General features: G+C 50.6%; 7 protein-coding genes across 7 annotated transcripts; 3 read left to right on the top strand and 4 right to left on the bottom strand.

Moving 5' to 3' along the window:
- Window positions 1-741: 741 nt before the first annotated feature.
- On the bottom strand, window positions 742-1506 carry TRIVIDRAFT_156844 (uncharacterized protein; the record flags this gene model as incomplete). The annotated part of the gene is made up of 1 exon (XM_014097967.1): window positions 742-1506. One exon carries the CDS (start codon window positions 1504-1506, stop codon window positions 742-744), a length of 765 nt encoding a protein of 254 aa, XP_013953442.1.
- A 2532-nt stretch (window positions 1507-4038) lies between these two features.
- Window positions 4039-6278, bottom strand: TRIVIDRAFT_49284 (uncharacterized protein; the record flags this gene model as incomplete). The annotated part of the gene is made up of 3 exons (XM_014097966.1): window positions 4039-5016; window positions 5375-6107; window positions 6181-6278. 3 exons carry the CDS (start codon window positions 6276-6278, stop codon window positions 4039-4041), a joined length of 1809 nt encoding a protein of 602 aa, XP_013953441.1.
- Window positions 6279-6594: 316 nt separating this feature from the next.
- TRIVIDRAFT_231472 (uncharacterized protein) lies at window positions 6595-7652 on the top strand (the record flags this gene model as incomplete). Its single annotated transcript, XM_014097965.1, has 1 exon — window positions 6595-7652. The coding sequence occupies one exon, from the start codon at window positions 6595-6597 to the stop codon at window positions 7510-7512; it is 918 nt and encodes a 305-aa protein (XP_013953440.1).
- A 248-nt stretch (window positions 7653-7900) lies between these two features.
- Window positions 7901-11354, bottom strand: TRIVIDRAFT_49497 (uncharacterized protein; the record flags this gene model as incomplete). Its single annotated transcript, XM_014097964.1, has 4 exons — window positions 7901-10575; window positions 10633-10923; window positions 11024-11136; window positions 11203-11354. The coding sequence occupies 4 exons, from the start codon at window positions 11352-11354 to the stop codon at window positions 7901-7903; spliced, it is 3231 nt and encodes a 1076-aa protein (XP_013953439.1).
- Window positions 11355-13406: 2052 nt separating this feature from the next.
- On the bottom strand, window positions 13407-14684 carry TRIVIDRAFT_58932 (uncharacterized protein; the record flags this gene model as incomplete). The annotated part of the gene is made up of 1 exon (XM_014097963.1): window positions 13407-14684. The coding sequence occupies one exon, from the start codon at window positions 14682-14684 to the stop codon at window positions 13407-13409; it is 1278 nt and encodes a 425-aa protein (XP_013953438.1).
- A 1075-nt stretch (window positions 14685-15759) lies between these two features.
- On the top strand, window positions 15760-17305 carry TRIVIDRAFT_77713 (uncharacterized protein; the record flags this gene model as incomplete). Its single annotated transcript, XM_014097962.1, has 2 exons — window positions 15760-16286; window positions 16382-17305. The coding sequence occupies 2 exons, from the start codon at window positions 15816-15818 to the stop codon at window positions 17096-17098; spliced, it is 1188 nt and encodes a 395-aa protein (XP_013953437.1).
- Window positions 17306-17906: 601 nt separating this feature from the next.
- Window positions 17907-20006, top strand: TRIVIDRAFT_213726 (uncharacterized protein; the record flags this gene model as incomplete). Its single annotated transcript, XM_014097961.1, has 2 exons — window positions 17907-18495; window positions 18558-20006. 2 exons carry the CDS (start codon window positions 18189-18191, stop codon window positions 19715-19717), a joined length of 1467 nt encoding a protein of 488 aa, XP_013953436.1.
- Window positions 20007-20191: the final 185 nt, after the last annotated feature.

Genomic DNA, 20191 nt, shown 5'->3' with positions numbered 1-20191 from the left:
GTACAAATGTGCTCCGTTTTAACTGTGAGCCATATGACTCATAATAGCGATGCCTAGCGTTCGGATGGTTGTCTTTTGAAAACAGAAGAAGAGGACTCGAAAACTGGATATTTGTAGCGCCAAAAATAGCAGACATTGAACTCCATATAAGATCTTGACGGAGCCCCGAATCTACTCTACCTATGGTCGTATGTGCATGGTTTTGGACATGATTTGACCTATACGTGTATTGATAGCGACTCTGCAGCAGCTTCGGCTGGAAATACATGGGTGTATGTACATCTTGGGAAGGGCTATTCAGCACCCCAAGTTAACTACCTATCCAGCACCCCGTGTGGTTTAAAATTCTTAGTGGCCACTGGGATGCTAGATAGCCCTAAGATCCCTTTCTATACGCCATGATACAAATGTCCGTGATGTTATTGCTTTGCATACATGCACTATGGTGGAGGCGAGACAGAAACGTACGCTTGGAGGAAGAAGAGGATCATCACCATTGATGCTCTACTGTACCGAGATAAAATAGGTCAGACACACGAACACATGCACATATATAGAAAATAAACAAACTCTTGTCAATTATTTAGGGAGTGACTCATTTACATCATCAAATATCCATAAATCATTACCATCAAGCATCCATCTCATCCAAATGCACATAGCTTCGGCCAACATTATATCCTCCGCTCAACATCCTTCTCTTCAGTCTTTTCCGTCTTTTCTAGTAAATTTTATCTCCCCCTAGCACTTTCTGATATACAATCCAATAGGCGACGGGTTATAATCCTGGAAGTACCTAAACGAAGTACCTCCACCGTTTGCATCCGAAATCTCATACGCAATAGTCTGTCCAGCCGGGCAATCAAAAGTAGAGATCACATAGCTGTGTCCAGGCGAAACCGTAGTGGTTCCAAAGTCCTGCTTCTTGCCCGGCTGGTTGTTCCATGTCGTGCCTTGTGTAGCAGGGCTGTTCAGCTGGGCAAAGTCCAGAGCGCCCGAGCCGGAGAACGTAAAGGAAGACGTCTGGAGATCCTTTTGCTCAGGGAAGAGGAACACGAGGCTGCACTTCTTGGCGTTATCGCCGCTGGGAATGTCAAAGTTGAAGATGGATGAGACGCTGCCGGAGACTTCGCCGAAGTAGGATGTTCCAGGGGCATTGTTAGGCTTGGTTCTGTCCACAGGGATGATGAGGTGAGGGAACTCATAAGGTCCATTGAGATCAGCTGGGCAGATCTTTGGGGTAGGATGATACAGCGGTGGTGGTGGAGGGCATTCAGAGCGGCAGTTATCAGCATTGAGGGTAATTTTGTTGCAGTTGATGCCTTGCCCACCATTGAGGTAGACGTTATACTGGCCACTCTCGCCAGTCTGGCACTCCCAAAACTCCGTCTGTCCGTTGTACGAGACACGGCCATCACAGCCAACCTGGAATCCATTGTCTGGATATTGATTCCAGTCACACTGGAGCACATGAGTCGGGGCTGTCTCACATTCATTCGTCAGCATGCAGCCCACGATCCAAGACATCTCCAGTCACACGTGCATATGCATGTCTCAAACAGAAACACCAAACATCACCAAAACAGAGGGTAAAACTTACGAGTCCACCAGCACCCACGGCCCTTGTCATCCCAGAGCTGAGCTCCCTGCAGAGTGAAGGTGGTCGATCTCACACCGCCACCAGCTCGCACCTGGCCAGATGAAATCTCGCCAACAGGGCCAGAAATGGCTCCTGATGCTGTGAGGTGTAACTGGCAGCCAGAATTCCGCACGACGGCAGCTTCAGTTATGGCCGCGCCGAGGCCTAGAGCGAGGAGAGAGTATAACATAGTGAGCAGATGGATTGCTGCTGCTCTTTGAGTTTGAGAGAATTGCGTTGCCTTGTAAGGCAAATGATGCTATTCGTAAAGGTAGGTGGTCACCTTTTAGAAGTGTTCGACTTGTTTCTTCATAGAACAAGATGTCTTCCAAAGGGGATAAACATGGAAATGGCGGAGAGAAGCCATCATTATATACCTACACAAAACAAGAGTCTCATGTCAAGCCTCCGTCTACATCCAGCCTTCCGAGATCTCACCAAGCCACCGATTCCACGATACCTCTTACCTCACCCATGCTAGACACACACACACCAGAAAGAGTACTCCCCAAGGCAGCCTGAAAAGATCTCCGGGAACCCACCATTGACCTCACCATTCTTCCGGAATACGAGAAACAAGCCAACGCATCATATCATCATCGCCAGAAGTGAGGGGGAAAAGGCACCTAGCCAGCCAGCCAGAATCCTCTCGTCCACCCAAGCAAGGGAAGGAAACTAACCTCACCGAAAGATTGCATATAAAACTAGGCCAATCCGGGAGGCTAAACGACAAAATGGCCTGAGGGCTCGAGGTGACAACAATGTCTTACTTGTTTGTGACAACGCAGCCCATTAAAGCCGATGCTAACAGCCGCAGAATCCAGGCAGGTAAAACATTTCACACACTTCGTATGCGCCATGATAAACAGGCAGCAATCACAGAAGAGAAGAGGAAACGGTTTAGCCAGTGCCCCCAACATCGTTATCCAAATGCCCAACATGCACCCCAGCACTCCCGGATATCACATAGAATGTAAAGTCTAACATCCGTCTCATATACGATCAAAGGTGGTACATTACCTCGCTATGAGTTGCCATCCCCATTCAAGTAGATTCACGCCTCTAGTATAAAGCCGCAACTTAACGCCTGAGTTACCGGATACTAACTCTCGGTGTGCCAGCTAAACCTCCTCCCAAAATAACAAAGCAGTGCAACCAGCCGAAACATCGACGCACTTTTGACAGGTAGATCCCAGGTTGGAACCGTCGTTAGGACCATCACTAAGCTTTGGTTTAACCAACAGCCGTCATCCCAGCCAGCTGACCGGCGATCCGCTCAGCTAGCAGAAAGAGGAGTCGCCTGGTTACACAAGGAGGAACCTTGGAGGGAAAAAAAGCTCGTATCTGGCTGATCCGGGAAAGTCGAACAAGGTTTCGTTCAACCTTGATCTGGCTGCGACAGCTATGTAGTCGCAGCACGGAGTACAAAGCCGTCATAGAAACTCATGAGCGGTCTGTTGATCAATTGCTTTTCTGCAGTGCGAGACATATCAATTCGCACTACATGTGGAACATGACCTCCCCCTACATAATAGATGCCTTGGGACTTGCTTGGGATAAACGATTCAAGAGTTAAGAAAGAGGCTAAAATCACAGTCACGATGGCTCCGTTCAGAATGGTAGTACGAATTAATTAGGGGGTATTATTTCAACTGGTCCAAGTCTAATTCTTGTCAGACAGTGTAGTCCCAGGTCTAAAAGAAGTCTGTTTACTTTCCAGTCCATCCGAGCAAGTCTCCATCATGGTTGATCGACATGTCCCTGCGGGGTTACCCCAACTTCGACAATTATTCCAGGGCAAGTTGCCGATTTGAATGAGAGGGTGTGCTTGTGAATCGGCCGATTTCTGGGAGTGGACCGCCCTACATAATAGGCACGATTAAAGCGTCCTGGCAAGGGCAGCTAGGTGTTCCTTTGCTAGAGCTTGGCACCTCTTGATGACGTCTTTGGGGAGCATACATCGCGTAAGTCCCTGCGTTCTAGCAGCTACAGCTTTCCCTTTCTGTGGAATACTCCTTGATTCCACATGGCAAGGCCACTCAAAGCCTACTTGGAGCGCATTGTGCTCCTGAGCTTGGTGTGAGATTGGGACTCGTCTCTGGCCAATGCCCATATGCTTGAAATACTGCCAGTCCGGATACCGCGGATCTTTTTGTACTGCACTAGGCAGTCTATCCTAAGATGCGTTGATCTTAGCTAACAGCCTGTCTCAGCTGGTAGTGCCTTGCGCCAAGCTAGCATATCTTTCTCTGTCAAGTCCCGATGCTGCAGGAAGCGAACGCGGTATACGCACATAGTCGACTCCCAAGGGCAGCATGCATAGTGTATTGCTCAGGCTTGTTTGAAGATAAGGGTGCCAGTCTCTAACGTGGATTAATATAATCCCACCTCATCGCGCTTCAGCGTCGTTGTCTTTTGTTGGGTCGGCCAGCCTTGGATGAGATTTGGGCTACGGGAGCCTCGCCTTGACCCTCATCACCGCTTGGCTCGCCAATGGACAAGACCTCGTCTGAGTTGCTCTCAGCACCGCTCTGTGCTCCACTGGTGGCACCAAACGAAGGCTTTCTCGACAGAGCTTCATCGGTGCCGCTACCGAACCCCTCAAACTCCTCGTTGTCAGATGACTCATCTCCTTCTGGCTTGTCTGCAGGGGCATCAACATCGGCCTCTGCGGCATTATCCAATGTCTCGGAAGCAGGTCGCTTCCGAGGCATCTCACCCAGCCTGCCGCCACGACCATTGACGTTGCCACTTCCCTCCTCGCCCTCCTCATCTGATTTGGGAGCTGGAGTGTACCAGGGGATCCTGCCCCTCATGAAATCATTCAGCATCATTTTCGCCACACCATCCAGGTCAGGCTCTCCTCCGCGAAGAAGACGGCCGGCCTTGCGAGCAAGGATCTCAAGCAGCTCAGTTGCGTTCTCCCATCCCTTGACGTCATAAGTCTTTTCCATGTGGTGTTTCTTAACTCGGCTCAACAGGGCGTCAATGTATTGCTCAGGGTGCTCCACCTTCTCGACTCGCACAACACCTCGTAAGACGAGATCAGTTGGTGTATCTGTGCCCGAGGGAGGCACAATACCAGGGCAATCGATAAGATAGATGCGCTTCATCAAGCTCACGTATTGCCACACCTTGGTTTCACCAGGAATTGGCGCCACAGTGCACACCTTTTTCTTCGACAAAGTGTTGATAATTGAAGACTTTCCAGTATTTGGGCCACCAATCAAGCCGACAGAAATCTGCTTCCTATCTGTGTGAAGAGCAGAGAATTGTCGCAGCAGCTGGATCAGAGATCCCTTGCCAAACGAATTGTTGATGCTTGCATGGAAAGCAAGTGTTGGGTATTCCTTGGAGAGGACTCGCACCCAGGCAGCCTATTCTCATGTTAGACGAGAACATTTAAAAGAAAGATGTGAAAGAGCAAAAAAAAATTGTTAAATGAAAAAAATGTGTGTGTCATCACTACGAAGCTCCTTTGGATGCCGGTAAAGGCGAGGGAAGGCTTCAACTCATCAGACGCACAGCCTTCTCTTGATAAGTAACCAAAACGGCACCTATCAGCCTGCAGCCGAAACTGAGACAGTCGAGATGGCAATGGATCTCCCAATGTTGTAACAGACGGTCCTCCACGGAGAGTATGCGAGGTGTCCTGACAGGATTCATTGGGGGCACGAGGCCAGACAGGGACAAATAATGTTGGAGAGAAAAAGAAATGTAGGGTCAGTTACTTACAGCAACACTAGTGGGGACCAAGTCACACTTGTTGAGGACAAAGATCAAGTGCTTGTGAGGCGCCTCCTCTTTGAGATACTTCTCGACACTTCTGCATCGAGTTCCGACAGGATCTCTAGCATCGAGGACGTGGATGACGACATCTGAGGAGTCGATGACCTTGTACAGCTCGTTCCAGATACGCTTACTCTGGCCCTTGTCGAACACAGGCTCGATGGCCATGGTGAGCGCATCAGGCTCGCCGTCATTGCCAGAGTTTCCACTCAGGAGCCTGTTTTGCTCCATGCGCTCTTCATAGGTATCCATGCTCTTTTCAGTGTCGTCGGCGAGGTCAGCCACGGTGCTGACTCCGAGCTTGACACGCTTGCGCTGAGCCTTTGGTCCAAAGACACCGGCAAACGGCGAAGTCTCAATGGTCATCTTGGCCTTGTGTTGCTTGATGCCATTGGTGGTATCTTTTCCTCCGTCGTGGATAAGGCTCATGGGGAGCTTGTTTGTCTTGAGGAGAACCTGGTAAGGATCCTTGGCCTTTTCAGCCATGGCCTCACGGAAGGCTGTGAGGGTATCCTGAGAGACAACACGAGTATTGGTAAACCACTTGCGGTTTGGCTCGATTCGGGCATTGGGGATCTCTCTCGACTGAAAGCTGGCAGCCTTTGTGATTTTCCCGTCCGCGTCTCTCTGGGCCTTGCCATCCTTGTACATGTTCACGAGCTTGACCTTTTTCGCATCGCTGTAGGCATCTTTGTTAGCATTGCTTCCAAAGAAGAAGAAAAATCTTCATCCAGAGCACGAGCTGCACATACCGATAAAAGTTCTCGCCCTTGACACGAACATTTCCCATGCCATCGCCAGTCTTGCCCTGGCGCGTACGCCGGGCTGCTTCCTTCTTCCCAGTACCCATGGTGAAGTTTTGGGCTTGCTAGCAAGCACAAAGATCTTGGGAAGAAGTAAAGAGAGCAGGAAAAGAATAAAATTGCGGCTACTGCTTCTTATCACCAACTTTTTTTTTTTTTTTTTTTTCGAAGGACCCCACTAGCCCACATCTCTGCAGACGGTGGCTGGTCAACTTATTTAAGCAAGACAGGGGTTAGGCGGAATGTCGGCGCTAGATAATCCGGGTCGCTCTGCGGGTTTGGCAATTTTCTGTAAGTCGATATCACACAACCACCTTTGTGGACGAGCAACAAGTGCCAATTCCCAGCTCAGCTCAACTCAGAATGTCGCTCCATTCTGCTAGCAACTGCCTCAGGCCGGCAGCTCGGCAATTGTCGGCCGCCTCACGAAGCTTCTCATCAACTCCGGCCATTCTCTCCAACGCCGTCCCGCCTCAATCCCCCTCCTACATCCGACTTCCTTCCCCTCCTCAGTCCCAAACCGACGAAGCCAAACCCCCGCGAGTAAGAGGTTCACTGCCAGTGCCTCGGCAAGTTTTCCCCCGGTCAGAGGGCGATCGCAAAATCAAGCCCGAGTACATCCAGAAGACTGCTCCCAGGTCGGCCAACGAGCGAGAGCCTTCAAACGAGTCCCAGCGATGGAAGCGGGAAATGGCCGAGACCCGAAGGACCAATTTGGAGCAAGGTCTGAAGGCTCTCTATACACGACGCGAAAAAAGTGACGCAGCCAGAAATGCTCGTGTCAGCCGTAAATTCAAGGAGCACAACGAGGCTGCCGCTGCGCCAGAACGAGAGGACGACCGGCTCACGCGAAGCACCGTCTTGGATGCCATTCTGGACACCAAAGTATACCCAGACCCCGAGCGCTTCGCCCGAGCGCAGCGCAGCAAGTTCAAGGTCCAGGCAAAGGAAAAGGCCAAATACGAGGCCCGACGAGATGCCCTGATGGAGCTGTACATCAATGCCTCCAATTTCATCGTTCAAGAGAGCGAGCTCAAGGCTGAGATTGATGAGATTTTCAGCGAGGACTACTTTAGAAAACAAAGCCAATACTTCCAGCGTTACGGCACCACCGAAAACTCTTGGGGCATCTATGGCAAGCCTCCTTCCATTGCCAACATGCTGGAAACCACCACTGGGAAGTCAACCAAGCTCATGGATTACTATGAGTCTGAGTATGATCGCTCTGTTAAGCGACAAAAGAGGATTGCTGAGGAGTTTACGGGAGGAAAGATGGAGTAGCGGCGCGGGGCTTTTGTTTTTGTAAAACTGTAGAATATCATGCGCCTGTACTGCGCACTACATGTATTATATCAGTATCACTTGGAAAAATCATATTCACGCTTCACGAATTCAAGTCATGTCAATCAGAGGGTTTTCCTAACTTCTTAACCTGGGGGAACAGAAAATATTGGTGTACTGAGACCAACCATATTACTACACCAAGTGCCCAAAACTATAGCCATAAAATAACACATCAAACAGTGAAGGGGGGTTAAATAGTTGTGCTCCTTAAACGCCAATTGTGCAAATGTCCAGGGAGTTTACCTGATATGAGTATGTGTATGTACATGTCGCAACCTGCACAGAAATATTTCTTCGCGTTGGGGATAAATTCTAGATTGTTGATCTATCGCTTCTCGACAAGCAAGATATGCATCGCGGCATAGGCGAGAACGATGAAAGCAGCAGCGAAAATACCCAGGTTTCTGATGTCGGACCAAAGAGCGGCATTTTGGAATCCAAATGAGCTGAGAATGGCTGCACCAGGCACGGTAATATCAAGACCATACTTCTTGTCTACCAGAGTAAGCTCTATTACTTCATTGACGATGAGTGACTCGAAGCCGTAGTGGAAGATGGATAATGTTTGGAGCCACAAAGCACCTTTTGGCGTAGCGTCATGGTTGAGAAGGAAGCCGGCGAAAAGGAGACTGAAAAGCATCACCAAACTGCCGATTAAGTTGGCCACGCCAGCATCTTTACAAACGATGCCGATGAACAAGCAAATGGCTGCAGCTGCAAGATTAAACAGAACCAGAACCAGCATAAACTTGAAGAAATGCGCGGCATCTGGGACCAGGCCCGTCATTGGGTAGATGATGGACCCCATGAGAATTGGGGGGATGATTCTCAAGGGAATAATGTCGAACAGAACCTTGGCTGCAAAGTAAGTGGCCGGGGAATAGTAGCCATTGGCTCTCTCTCGAGTGAAGAGGAGACGTTCGCTGGCAAACACATTGAGACTTGTAAGGGTACTGAAGCCAAAGAGAGCCAGAAGAAAGAAGAACAAGCCAAGTCGGTTTTGGAAACCAGGAATATCATCAGTGAGGCCATAGAACAGGTACCCAGAGAACGCGGCCAAGATGATGGCAATTGCGTAGTGTGTAAGCATGAGCATTGGGTTCCGGTACAGGTTCTTCCAGGTTCTTCCAGAGATGATAATGAACTGGCGCAAATATCCAATCCGAGCATATCCCTTTCCAACAGCGCTGGTATAAATGTTTGGCCCATCTGCAGCATATCCGTTTGTGTTGGCCCCATTTGCGGTTGCAGCTTCACCGATTGCCTGTTGGATGTCTTCGCGAATAGAAGTCGCAATGTATGATTTGCTGAAGGACCGGGTGATGATGTCGAGATCTGTTCCTGTCATAGCTGGAGGGGGCAGATCATGAGGGTCTTCCACTTGGCTAGGCAGGGTGCTTGAAGGGTTGTTCTGCAGCCGATAGCCACCTTGGCTGTCGCCACCAGCGTCTGAAGATGCAGCAGTATCAGTCTGTTTTCTACGCGTAAAGAGCTCCCGTTCCTGTCGTACTCTAACAGAATCACGACGTCGGTTCTTGGGCCGCAATGATGGCTCGGCGCTCGCTTCGCCAGCACTTCCGAGAGAGGCGCTTGCAATAGACTTGACAGCCCGCGTACTGCTTGGACCGATGCTTCCAGCGTCGGGAACAATGCCGCCATCATCCAAAGTCTGGGTGCTGCCCGCATGCATAGTGAGGTCTACAAGGTAGTCGGCAATATTGAAGCCTGGTGGACATTCATAGCCAATATCATCAAAATAAGTCTGGCACTGAGAGAAGAGTCCGGAATAAATCAGTTTGCCCTGGGCCAACAAGATGAGCCTGTCGAAGAGAGCGACAATGTTGGAGCGAGGTTGGTGGATGGTGAAGATGACGGTTCGCTTGTAGTTTTTGGCCATTGTAACGAGGCATTCGACAACATTGTATGCGTTATAGGCATCCAGTCCACTAGTGGGTTCATCGAGGAAGAGGATAGAGGGGCTGGTGACCAGCTCGCAAGCAATTCCGACACGTCGCTTCTCACCACCGGAAATTCCACGGCCATTTCCTTCTTCAGAGCCGATAAGGGAGTCTCGAATATGGTAGATGCCAAGTTCTTTCTCGACTTCCGTAACTCTCTGTTCCTTGGCGGCACGGCCCATATCGCGGGGGAGTCTCAGGAGAGCGCTGTTAAGAATAGTCTCATGAACTGTAAGAGTGGGCAACATGGTGTCTTCTTGATCGACAAATCCAACCACGTTCTTGTACTCGGAATCGCTGACTTTTTCACCATTGACGTAGAAGTCTCCGCTAACATGGCCGCGCTTATTCTTTCGGGCAAGGATATCCAGGAACGTCGTCTTTCCGGCACCCGAAGATCCCATGATGGCAGTCACTTCTCCAGGTTGGCAAATTCCTTGGATTCCGGTCAGGATATTCTTCCCATTGAGGGAATAGGCGACGTTTTGAAAGTATAGAGCAGCGGGCTTGTGATCCACCATGAGCTTGGTGCTCTCATCGTCAGAATCCTCTAAGCGAATCGCTCCATAATGCAATCTACGACGGGACAAATACCACGTCCCGATGATGACGGCAGCCAGGAAGAGCGCACAGCCGCCAATCACGCCAGCGATGAGAGGGGTGTTGATTTGCTTGACGGGGCGGTGATAGCCTGGTACTTCAGTCTCGTACAAGCACTCGCCTGCTTGGCAGTCCAAGAGAATACTAGAGTCTCCAATTAAGCTGACGATGAGGTTATCCATCTCTGGCTCTTTGAAGGCACAGTCATGGGCACCGCCGCCCTTTTGCGAACATTCGAATCGCCCAGGGCCTTTGATTGCTTGATCCAAAAAGTCGGTAAGGTCGAGCGAGCCATCCTTGCCACACATCATACGGCCGGGAATGCAGCTGCAGCTGATGTGGTCGCATTTGTAGGCAGTGGTGTTCTTCTCATCGGAATACTGGGCACCAGACGCGCAATCCGACAAATGGCAGTAGAAGGACTCAATCTCGTCAACCCAGACTAGAGAGAGCGGTCAGCTTATGCAATGGAGAGAGGTTGAGAATAGATGAAACTAACACTGGAAATCGCAAGTCGCATCCTCCTCCTTGCAAGTAAATGTGACTTGTGGCTTCTGCTGTCCAAGCAGATCGGTAATCTTCTTGTTGGTGACCTTGCAGATTTGGTTGTTGTATTTAACGAGCTCGCCATTCTGATAGCAGACGCCGCCGCTTCCAGTTTCCATGAGAGCATTGCAGGCGTTGTTTGATGTGCAGACATTGCAGTTGATACCGGTCCAGCCCTCGTCGCATTCGCAACTCGAGCTTGAGCGCATTGGCCGGTCTCTGCCGCGCCCAAGAGAGCCACACACTGGGGAAAGGAGAAATCGCAGGTTAGCAAACATGAATGCGCGAATTATTATGGAGGTGCCAAACGCCGTGGTGGCATCAAGCTGACCATGGGGACGTACGTGGTTCGAGACAGTCGTCACCGCCGAAACCATCGGGGCAATCGCATTTTCCGTTGTACTCGTTGCATCCCGCGTACTGGGCGCAGGTATGTGCAGGCAGGAGGCAGTTAAAGCTAATAAAAGATGCGTCAGCAGCGATGTCGCCGTGATGCCAGGCCGGTATGCGATGCGTCTCTTACCATGGCGGACAGTCCTTGGGGCGGTCATCCATGAGCGCGAACTGGGCTCGCAGAAGGTCGACGTTGTAGCTGGTGTTTGCATAGGCGGCTGCCAGCGAGGGCAGGACCGCCACGATGCCTACAAGCAGGCCTCGGCAGCTGAGCGGCGCCATGGCGATGAGCTGCAGAGGTTGCGAAGGGCAGAATCCCAGGTGAGGTTGTTGGAGGGAAGAAGCAGGCTGAACTGTCAAGCCTCGGAGGCACCAGCACCAGGTACGTACCGCGGCTTGGTTCCTGGCGCGAAACAAGGTCGTCATCGAATCGGTGGTCTGGGGCAACCCCAAGTCCCCCAACAACCCCCAACCCCGCCCTGTTGTCTGATTGGTACAGCGTCACATCAGCTCTAGACTTGCTGGAACACGGCGCGTTACAAAACACGTGGTGACGATCAGTGTGTGAGAGCTTGTACAGATGCGGCACATCGGCTGTACCTTGCGTGTACTGCAAAGACGAGAGCTCTTTTTCGTTTTACGCGTATTTGCAGTGACATGATTCTCAGGCCATGATGCTGAGCGAGCAGCCTGCATGCAGCCTGCATTCTCCGCTAGTGCTAAGCTCTTCTGGAGCTGTGCAGTGCAAGTGGCAAAGATATCGATCTTTTCTCCATTTCCATTTCAAGCCAGGAAGCGTATTAAAGCCACGCGCGGAAAATAAATGGGGGTTCCATGGTCTCAAGGTTCAGCCTGGTGGGCGACGTCTTCTGCGACCAGCGTCGCGATGCAGATAGAAGAGCCTCTGGATCCGAGAGCCTGTTGCCATTGTTAGTGGTTGGGTCACAGATGTGACAACTAGGTTTCCGAACAGCTCACCCAATAATTCATCTGGTGATGTAACTCGTAACGATGGGCTTCTCTTGGTCGTCTTATCGGTCATAGTTTGCGATTGGGATCAGTTGGCAGATGGATGGATAGTAGACCACAGTCTGGATAAAGGTAATCAATGCAAGTTGAAGCAGCCTCGACCACACAAGTGGGTTAGGCAACCTTGTGACGAGTGAATATTGGAGGGGCCTGGTGAAGAGTGCAGTATCGAGGTTATGTGAAGAGAAATGAATTCACAGAAGAGGAAAGTAGTAGCCACAGAATACTTGTCCCAAGCGCGTGCAGAATTTTTGCTCGAGAGAGTTGACCGCCTAGCAGTCGAAATGAAAATGAATGAAACACGGCGTCAATTGTCAGGTGGCAATCAGGTAATGCTTGTGCTAGGCTGCCCTACAGAGAATTATCTAGATGAACAAAGATGATGTGGATTACAAGACATCAACGATCAGGCGAGCGAGCCCAATTGGTCCGATTGTATATTGCTCCTATCTCCAACGTAAATTAGAGAGTCATAGCAAGCTGCCAATTCAGTTGAAATGATTCCCATTTGGGTTCATGAACACAAGTAGATTTGATCCATCTGTGGAGAGAATTCGGCCATCACAATACGTCGAATGGCTAGCTATAGGTATCTTTCCATCTGGCCTTACCACATTCCACTCTTCAATATCGTAGTCAATGCCAAGACAAACGCTTCCAGCCAAGGTGAAAAAAATTACGACATATACATCAGAAGGTCAGAGGGCTCTATTAGTCCTAACACAAAACTGTATCTCCTCTCAGCGAGCTTGCAAGATATAATGCATGCTTCGTTATTCTATAACTCGCTATGGTGCATTGAATACCTAGGTACTAATAATTCAACAGCCAGTTAGATACCTGACCCTTAAAGGATGCCTTCTTCCGCCTAGATACAGCAATTTAACAGCAGACCTTGAAAATATCAGCCTTCCATGTTCTTTGCGAGTAATTTGCGTCTCCCGTTATAAAATCGTTTGCGTGTAGAAAAGCCCATCCTTTATATGGAGAATTAGTTCGGCCGAGTGCCAATTCACCAGTCTAAGCCATAGTAATATAGTGGTAGTATATCAGTTTGTGGACTCAGCGAAGCACTGACGGCCGAGGTTCGATTCCTCGCTATGGCATCGTTTTTTGACCTTTTTTTTTTGCTGCCGCTCTTAGCGATGGCTGTGCCGATGAGCTTCGATGAGCTTTGTGGGCTCCCGTGGGTAATGGAGCAAAATATGCGCTACATGTGTGTGGTATCCAATCGCTCGACATGGAAATTCGTCGCGATGCTTCACTCGTGATCCAATTATGATGTCAGCCATCGCCAGTATATAGCTATTGCGATTCTCCCTTGGCTTGGGCTATTCGCTGCCGGATTGCCGTGCTGCTAATCTTGGACGCAAATCCATTGCTCGCCGTTCCACTGCCATCCTCTGTGATATCGCTTGGATCCAGAACGTCAATCTCAAAGACCTCTAGCGGTTTCCATCCTTTCTCGGTTCTCTTATCATTGATAGCCTGCCCGCCACTCCGTGTCTCTCCAGAAACCACAATTACATCCATGATTTCCTCCGTGATGGTTGGGCCAAAGGGGTCATGAATATTCACACAGCGAACCAGCACTGTGCCGTCGCGGAATGTGGCATGAAGCTCGTCCGGCGAGGGAGTAGATGTGGGTGGTAAAGTATTTGTGTTGGACGAGGAAGCCGAGTTGAATATGGTGGAGAGAAACTGCAGGACTTGGTTTGCGCGCACATCCCACGGCTGCAGCACTTGAGCGTACTTTTTGTTCTTTAGCAGCTCATCTCCGGAAATCCCGACAATGAGAACAGAGTGCTTCCCCGTGTGTTTTTCAGGGATACCCATGAGCAAAGCAGTGGCGTGGAGAAGGAGTTTGTGTCCCGCATGAAGATGGTCAAACGTGCCACCCAGACAAACTGTATCGTAGCCTTTGATGAAATCCTGCTGAGCAACAGGTGGGGCTTCGCTGGTGGACATGGTGATGCCGCCTTCAACAGCAATCATTTGGCTTTGAAGGAGAGTCTGCTTCCCCTGTGAATATTCCAAGAAAGCGTTGAGGAGCTCATAGCCCGCCTCAGTGCTCGGGTGGAATACCGCCCTCCAAGGATACACCTTCGAGGCAAAGGCGGCCAGGTCCAACACGGGCGTGCAATTTGCTTCATAATCTCCATCAAAATTGCGTTGATACGTCCTCTGTCGCTCATGGTCGACTAGCACAACGCGCGGATCGAGGCTGCTACTGCCCGGTTCCCCTGATGTGTTAATGGCCAGCTCATCACAAATGGCCGCAGTGAGTGTGTAAATGCGGGCGAGAAGAGATTGCGCCGCCTTCCAGTTTAGGGATTTGCGTCTCGGTGAGGGGCCTGTGAGAAGAGGACAGGCGATTGCAATGACGAGAACATGGCTGGCGCCGGTGCTGGGACTGGTATCGGAGTTGTTGATATTGCTGTTGCCGTTGATGCCAGTGGTGAGGCGCTTGAGAACCGCCGTTAAAGGCGCTCGGTAGGCGGCGGCGAGAGAGTGAGGATTAAGTGGGAGAGGAGGTACGGGCAGCAAGAGAAGCGCAGGCGCACTGCTGGTTGACGGAGCCATGATGAAATAAAGCAAACCGATGTTGATAATTCAAAGCTGAAGCTGAAAGAACTTGTATGAAAGTGGTGTCATTGAACACATCAGTTGATTCTGACCGAGGCTAAAATGATAGCATCCTTGGGATGTGGGGTTACGTGGGAGTGATAGTACATGTAGTAGGGGTCCTCATCCCCACAGTCACATGGGCCAGGAAGATTGAATTCAGATTCCTCCCAGCATCTGCAAATGATAATCGTGAAAGTTAAGGCCATCGCTAATCTATGCAGCTAGACGACTGTGGCTTGAATGAGCAGAGAGGCTGTAGTTTTAGTAAACTTTGTTCTGTTTACATGCACTCTAGAAGCCATCCAGCAAATGACCAGGAACAGCTAAAGGTGATATGAGTCAAGTTGTGACGGATATACCCTTCCTATCTTGGTCATTTTCTGAATACTTTGATGCTTCTTCATCTTTACTTTTTAACCATTCACAGAGTAAACTAAACGCAGCTTTGGTGCTGTTTTATCTTCCCATCTCCTTGCATACATGTACCCCTCTATGCGCGGTAAGCCACTTTACAGCACTTAACCTAGAGCTCCTCATCTACTCTGCCAATAGCAGAATACACCAGCCTAGTTAGATGGGCGGTGCTTCTTTTTGGTTCTTTTCTTACCATTGACTTTATCGAAATACATCTTCATGGCATGCTACCCGGCATGTGGCCAATAGGTACTTTGAACTGCGCTTCCAAAATGCTGGATCTGGGATCGACGCTATGACTACCAATGGCTACCTAGATACAGAATCACATCTTAGATGGGCCAGTATCAACGCTGAATCTGGTATCGGTAGGATTACCGGTGCCCGATAGACCGTCAACATGGAGCTTGAACTAATCCATGTTGAATACTACTATCCGCCGAGACAACAAGGCGCGCCCTCAAATTCTCCGACAGTCGCCCTAGTCTTTCTTACCCCACGCGGGGCTACGGCTCAAACGAGCAACTCATCATGATCACAACTCCTATTAATAAGAGAAGCCTTCCTGTAATCCCTTCCTCTAATTGGGATTGTATTGAAGCTTAACAAACAGACAAAACGAGAAGCAGCATCTGTGAGAGTTTCAGGGCGCCTGTACTAGATCCAGCCAACATGGTGCGCTTCGAACGGTTTGAGGTTGAGCAGTGGATGGACACTTATGAAACAACACCCGGGGTCCTCAACGTTGCTGAAACATGCGCTGAATCCGTCTCCATTGACGAGCTAATGCAGCTCTCCGAGGACAAGGCTGTGAATCCGCTACGAACCAGCACCGTGCTCACATACGGCGCCATTCGCGGATCGTCGACGTTGAGGGAACGCATCGCGGCGCTCTACGAAGGGGACCAGCTGTCGGCCGAAAATGTCATCATCACCCAGGGCGCCATCGCAGCCAACTTTTTAGTGTTTTATGGCTTGATCGGGCCTGGAGACCACGTCATTTGCGTGTATCCCACGTACCAGCAGCTCTTCTCCGTCCCCGAGAGTCTTGGAGCAGAGGTTTCGCTTTGGCGCTTGCGGCCCGAGCAGGGCTTTGTGCCTGATGTGGATGAGCTGGAGAAGTTGGTCAAGGCAAACACCAAGGTCTGTAATAGCAAGCTACTGCAAAAGCAAAAGCAAACATCAACGATTCATTCATTTTGGGTTATTAGTCCAAGGCGCTAACCCCACAACCAAAGATGATTGTCATTAACAACCCCAACAACCCTACCGGGGTGCCCATACCCAGAGATGTCGTTTATAAGATTGTGGACTTTGCCAAGGCCAGGGGGATCATGATCCTTTCTGATGAGGTCTACCGCCCGCTATTCCACGACGGAATAGAAAACAATACAGCCATGCCGCCGTCGGTCGCAGACTTGGGCTTTGAAAAAGCCATTGTAACAGGATCTCTATCCAAGGCGTACTCTCTTGCCGGTATCCGGGTGGGCTGGATTGCGTCAGGCGACAAGGCCATCGTCGAGAGACTGGCCGAGGCGCGGCACTACACGGCAATCAGTGTATCGCAGCTAGACGACCAGGTGGCAAGCTATGCGCTCTCCCCGGCCGTGCGCGGGCCACTGCTAAAGCGGAATATCCAGCTGGCAAAGCGAAACGCCGACATGCTCAAGGCATTCGTGGAGGCGCACTCCTCACTCTGCTCTTGGGTGGCGCCAAGCGCCGGAACAACGGCATTCATCCAGTTCCATGTGGGAGGCGCGCCGGTGGATGATGTGGCCTTTTGCCGCGACGTCCTGGACAAGACCAAAGTCTTTTTCGTGCCCGGATCTCACTGCTTTGGACGGGGCCAGGACTTTGCAGGCTATGTAAGAGTCGGCTTTGTTGGATCTACAGCAGTGTTGGCAGAAGCGCTGCAGAAACTGGGGGTCTATGTAGAGCAGAACCTGGGCCAATAAGCCGCGACTGAAGCAGGATTTGTCACCTGGCTTTGTTCCGCATCAGGCAAGCATGGAATCAGAAGAGCCTCAGCCACAAAGCAGCCTTCTATTTTTATACGAGTAGTAGTTCTACAGTAGTGTACAGCCAGCTGAGTGTCTTGGACAGTGGGTGGCTGCATTGATCTGTGTTAGGTAACTGGTAACATGGGCATCCGAGTTTTGGCGACAGTTCCTGGCATATGATGCGCCGTATTGCAGTTGGCCCTCGGTACTCGTAAATACTGGACTGTGTAGCAGATCCTTGGGGTCGCAGTAGGAGGAGCCTCAATCTCAAATGTCATCCCGTTTAAATCCTCCATTTGTTAGCCGAGACGGGGCTGTGAGGCTGAGTGGACAGTAAAGCGGAGGCGGACGGACGCACAGACCGGCGGGCAAAAGAAAAAAAGAAAACACACAGCAAAGCACAGCACAAGAAGTGGAAGCATCAGAATCTAAAAAACCTTTTCTGAGGCTGTCGTCGTCATTTCTGCTCTGACAGCGCAGCATCGCCCGTTAAATCCGCTGGTCCAGCAACGCGCGTTTCGCTGCCACACTCGGCGACTCGGCATCGCCCCAAGCGATTCAAATCCCCGTTTGCCGGTCCCCACTGCTTGGGCGCTAATGACGACGCCTGTCAGTGCAGCTTCTCCTGTTTCAGCGGAACGTCTCATTTCACAGCCACGCCGCATCCGTTCGTGACAATTTATAACAATGGGGGGCCCTGCTTGGCAATGCAAGCCTTTGCCTGGGATTTCTGAGCTTCCATCTTGTTGATTTCTCTTGAATTTCTGTCTTGGCCGTCTATACCCTGGAGTTTTGTGCGAACCATTACTATTACCTGTGTTTTGTTGCATCCAGTTCCATTCATACTACCGGAGCCTCACGGCAGCAATTCCTTTCTACATACCAACAACACCTTATTCTCACAAAGACGCGTGGCAACATACACGACACATCCCCTACCTATACCAGAAGCCCTACAAGGTCCTCGACACTGTAGTATTGCTACAAAGTAGATATCTCTACCAGTATTTCTTTTCCCCATCGTATTATCCAGTAGCCTTGCACCATGAAGGCCTCACCCCTGGCCGTTGCAGGCGTCGTCCTAGCCTCAGCAGCACAGGCCCAGGTCGTCCAGTTCGACATTGAGAAGCGTCATGCGCCAAGTCTGCGCCGCCGAGACGCTACCATCGACGCTACTCTATCCAACGAAAAGGTCCAGGGCGGATACTTTATCAACGTCCAGGTTGGCACTCCTGGCCAGAACATCACACTGCAGCTCGACACAGGGAGCAGCGATGTCTGGGTCCCTGCTTCAACGGCAGCCATCTGCACCGAGGTATCACAACAAAACCCTGGCTGCACTTTTGGAAGCTGTAAGACAAAGGCCCCCCTCTATATTCCTTCTCTACAGCTCATCTAACTCTTCTTCTTCTAGTCAACCCTGATGATTCATCCACCTTCCAAGTTGTCGGACAGAACCTGTTCGACATCACATATGTCGATGGCTCCTCTTCCAAGGGCGACTACATCCAAGACAACTTTCAGATCAACGGACTAACCGTCAAGAACCTCACCATGGGTCTTGGCTTGGACACGTCCATCTCCAATGGCTTAGTAGGAGTGGGTTACATCAACGACGAAGCCTCCCTTGGCACAACCCGATCCACCTATCCGAACCTTCCCGTCGTCCTGCAACAGGAGAAGCTCATCAACACCGTAGCCTTTAGTCTGTGGCTCAACGACCTTGATGCTAGCACGGGCTCCATCTTATTCGGCGGCATCGACACCGAGAAGTATCAGGGCGAACTGACCAGGATCAACATCATTTCCCCCGACGGCGGCAAGACCTTTACTGAGTTTGCTGTTAACCTGTACTCGGTCCAAGCGTCAAGCCAGAGCGGAACCGACACCCTCAGCACAAGTGAGAATACGCTGGTTGCTGTTCTGGATTCGGGAACCACCCTGACCTACCTGCCACAAGACATGGCTGAGGAGGCGTGGAACGAAGTGGGAGCCACCTTCAGCAGCGAGCTCGGCTTGGCCGTCGTTCCTTGCTCTGTCGGGAACAAAAACGGCCACTTCTCCTTCAAGTTTGCCGGCGCGGATGGCCCTACAGTCAACGTCACCTTGTCTGAGCTCGTCTTGGACCTCTTCAGCGGCGGCCCCCCGCCCCAGTTCTCGTCTGGTCCCAACAAGGGCCAGTCGATCTGCGAATTCGGCATCCAGAACACCACCGATGCTCCTTACCTGCTTGGCGACACGTTCCTCCGATCAGCATTTGTCACCTACGACCTGGTCAACAACCAGATTGGAATTGCTCCGACCAACTTCAACTCCACTCAGACCAACATTGTTGCCTTCGCCAGCAGTGGCGCCCCTATCCCGTCTTCCACCGCCGCGCCGAACCAGAGCAACACTGGCCACTCCTCATCGACACAATCTGGTCTGTCTGCTGCTAGTGGCTTCCAGGATGGCGGCAACGACAACGCCGCCCCCTTGACAAGCGCCTTTTCCGGCCCTGGAATGTTTGTTGTCGGCATGACCATTTGCTACACTCTTCTCGGAAGCGCCGTGTTCAGCTTTAGGTGGCTGTAAATTTACATGTACACATCCGTCCAAAATCGGCAATCCACTACCCGTGGATGTTTACGAACTGTTGAATTTGAATGATATTGGGGCGTCATGGTATAATATGGGATCCTGTTTCTTTTTTCTGTTCCCTTTTTTTCTTTTCTTTTTTGCATACAAGCAAGCATTCCTACTGGAGTTGAGGCTGGCTTCCGAGACATTCGCTATAAAAGAAGCGTTCAGATACCTAGGCTACATAAGCACAAATAGACATGCAACTGGGATTATAAATAGTAAAAAAAACTTCATTATATGCATTCTTCAGGCAACGCTCAGTGATAGTCTGTAAAAATCGCCAATAATTGAGGCTATTTCCAATGCACACTGTGGTGGTGGTCCGATTTGCGACTGCACGTGAGACGTCGAGCCAATTGGAGGGACCCTGACGGACTAAAAAAAAAAAAAAGTTTCAAGCGGCAATTGAGCCGATGGCCGATCTCT

Source organism: Trichoderma virens, assembly GCF_000170995.1.
Source record: "Trichoderma virens Gv29-8 chromosome Unknown TRIVIscaffold_84, whole genome shotgun sequence".
Taxonomy (NCBI): domain Eukaryota; kingdom Fungi; phylum Ascomycota; class Sordariomycetes; order Hypocreales; family Hypocreaceae; genus Trichoderma; species Trichoderma virens.
Note: the sequence above shows the minus strand (reverse complement) of the source record. Positions and strands in the feature narration are given on the sequence as shown.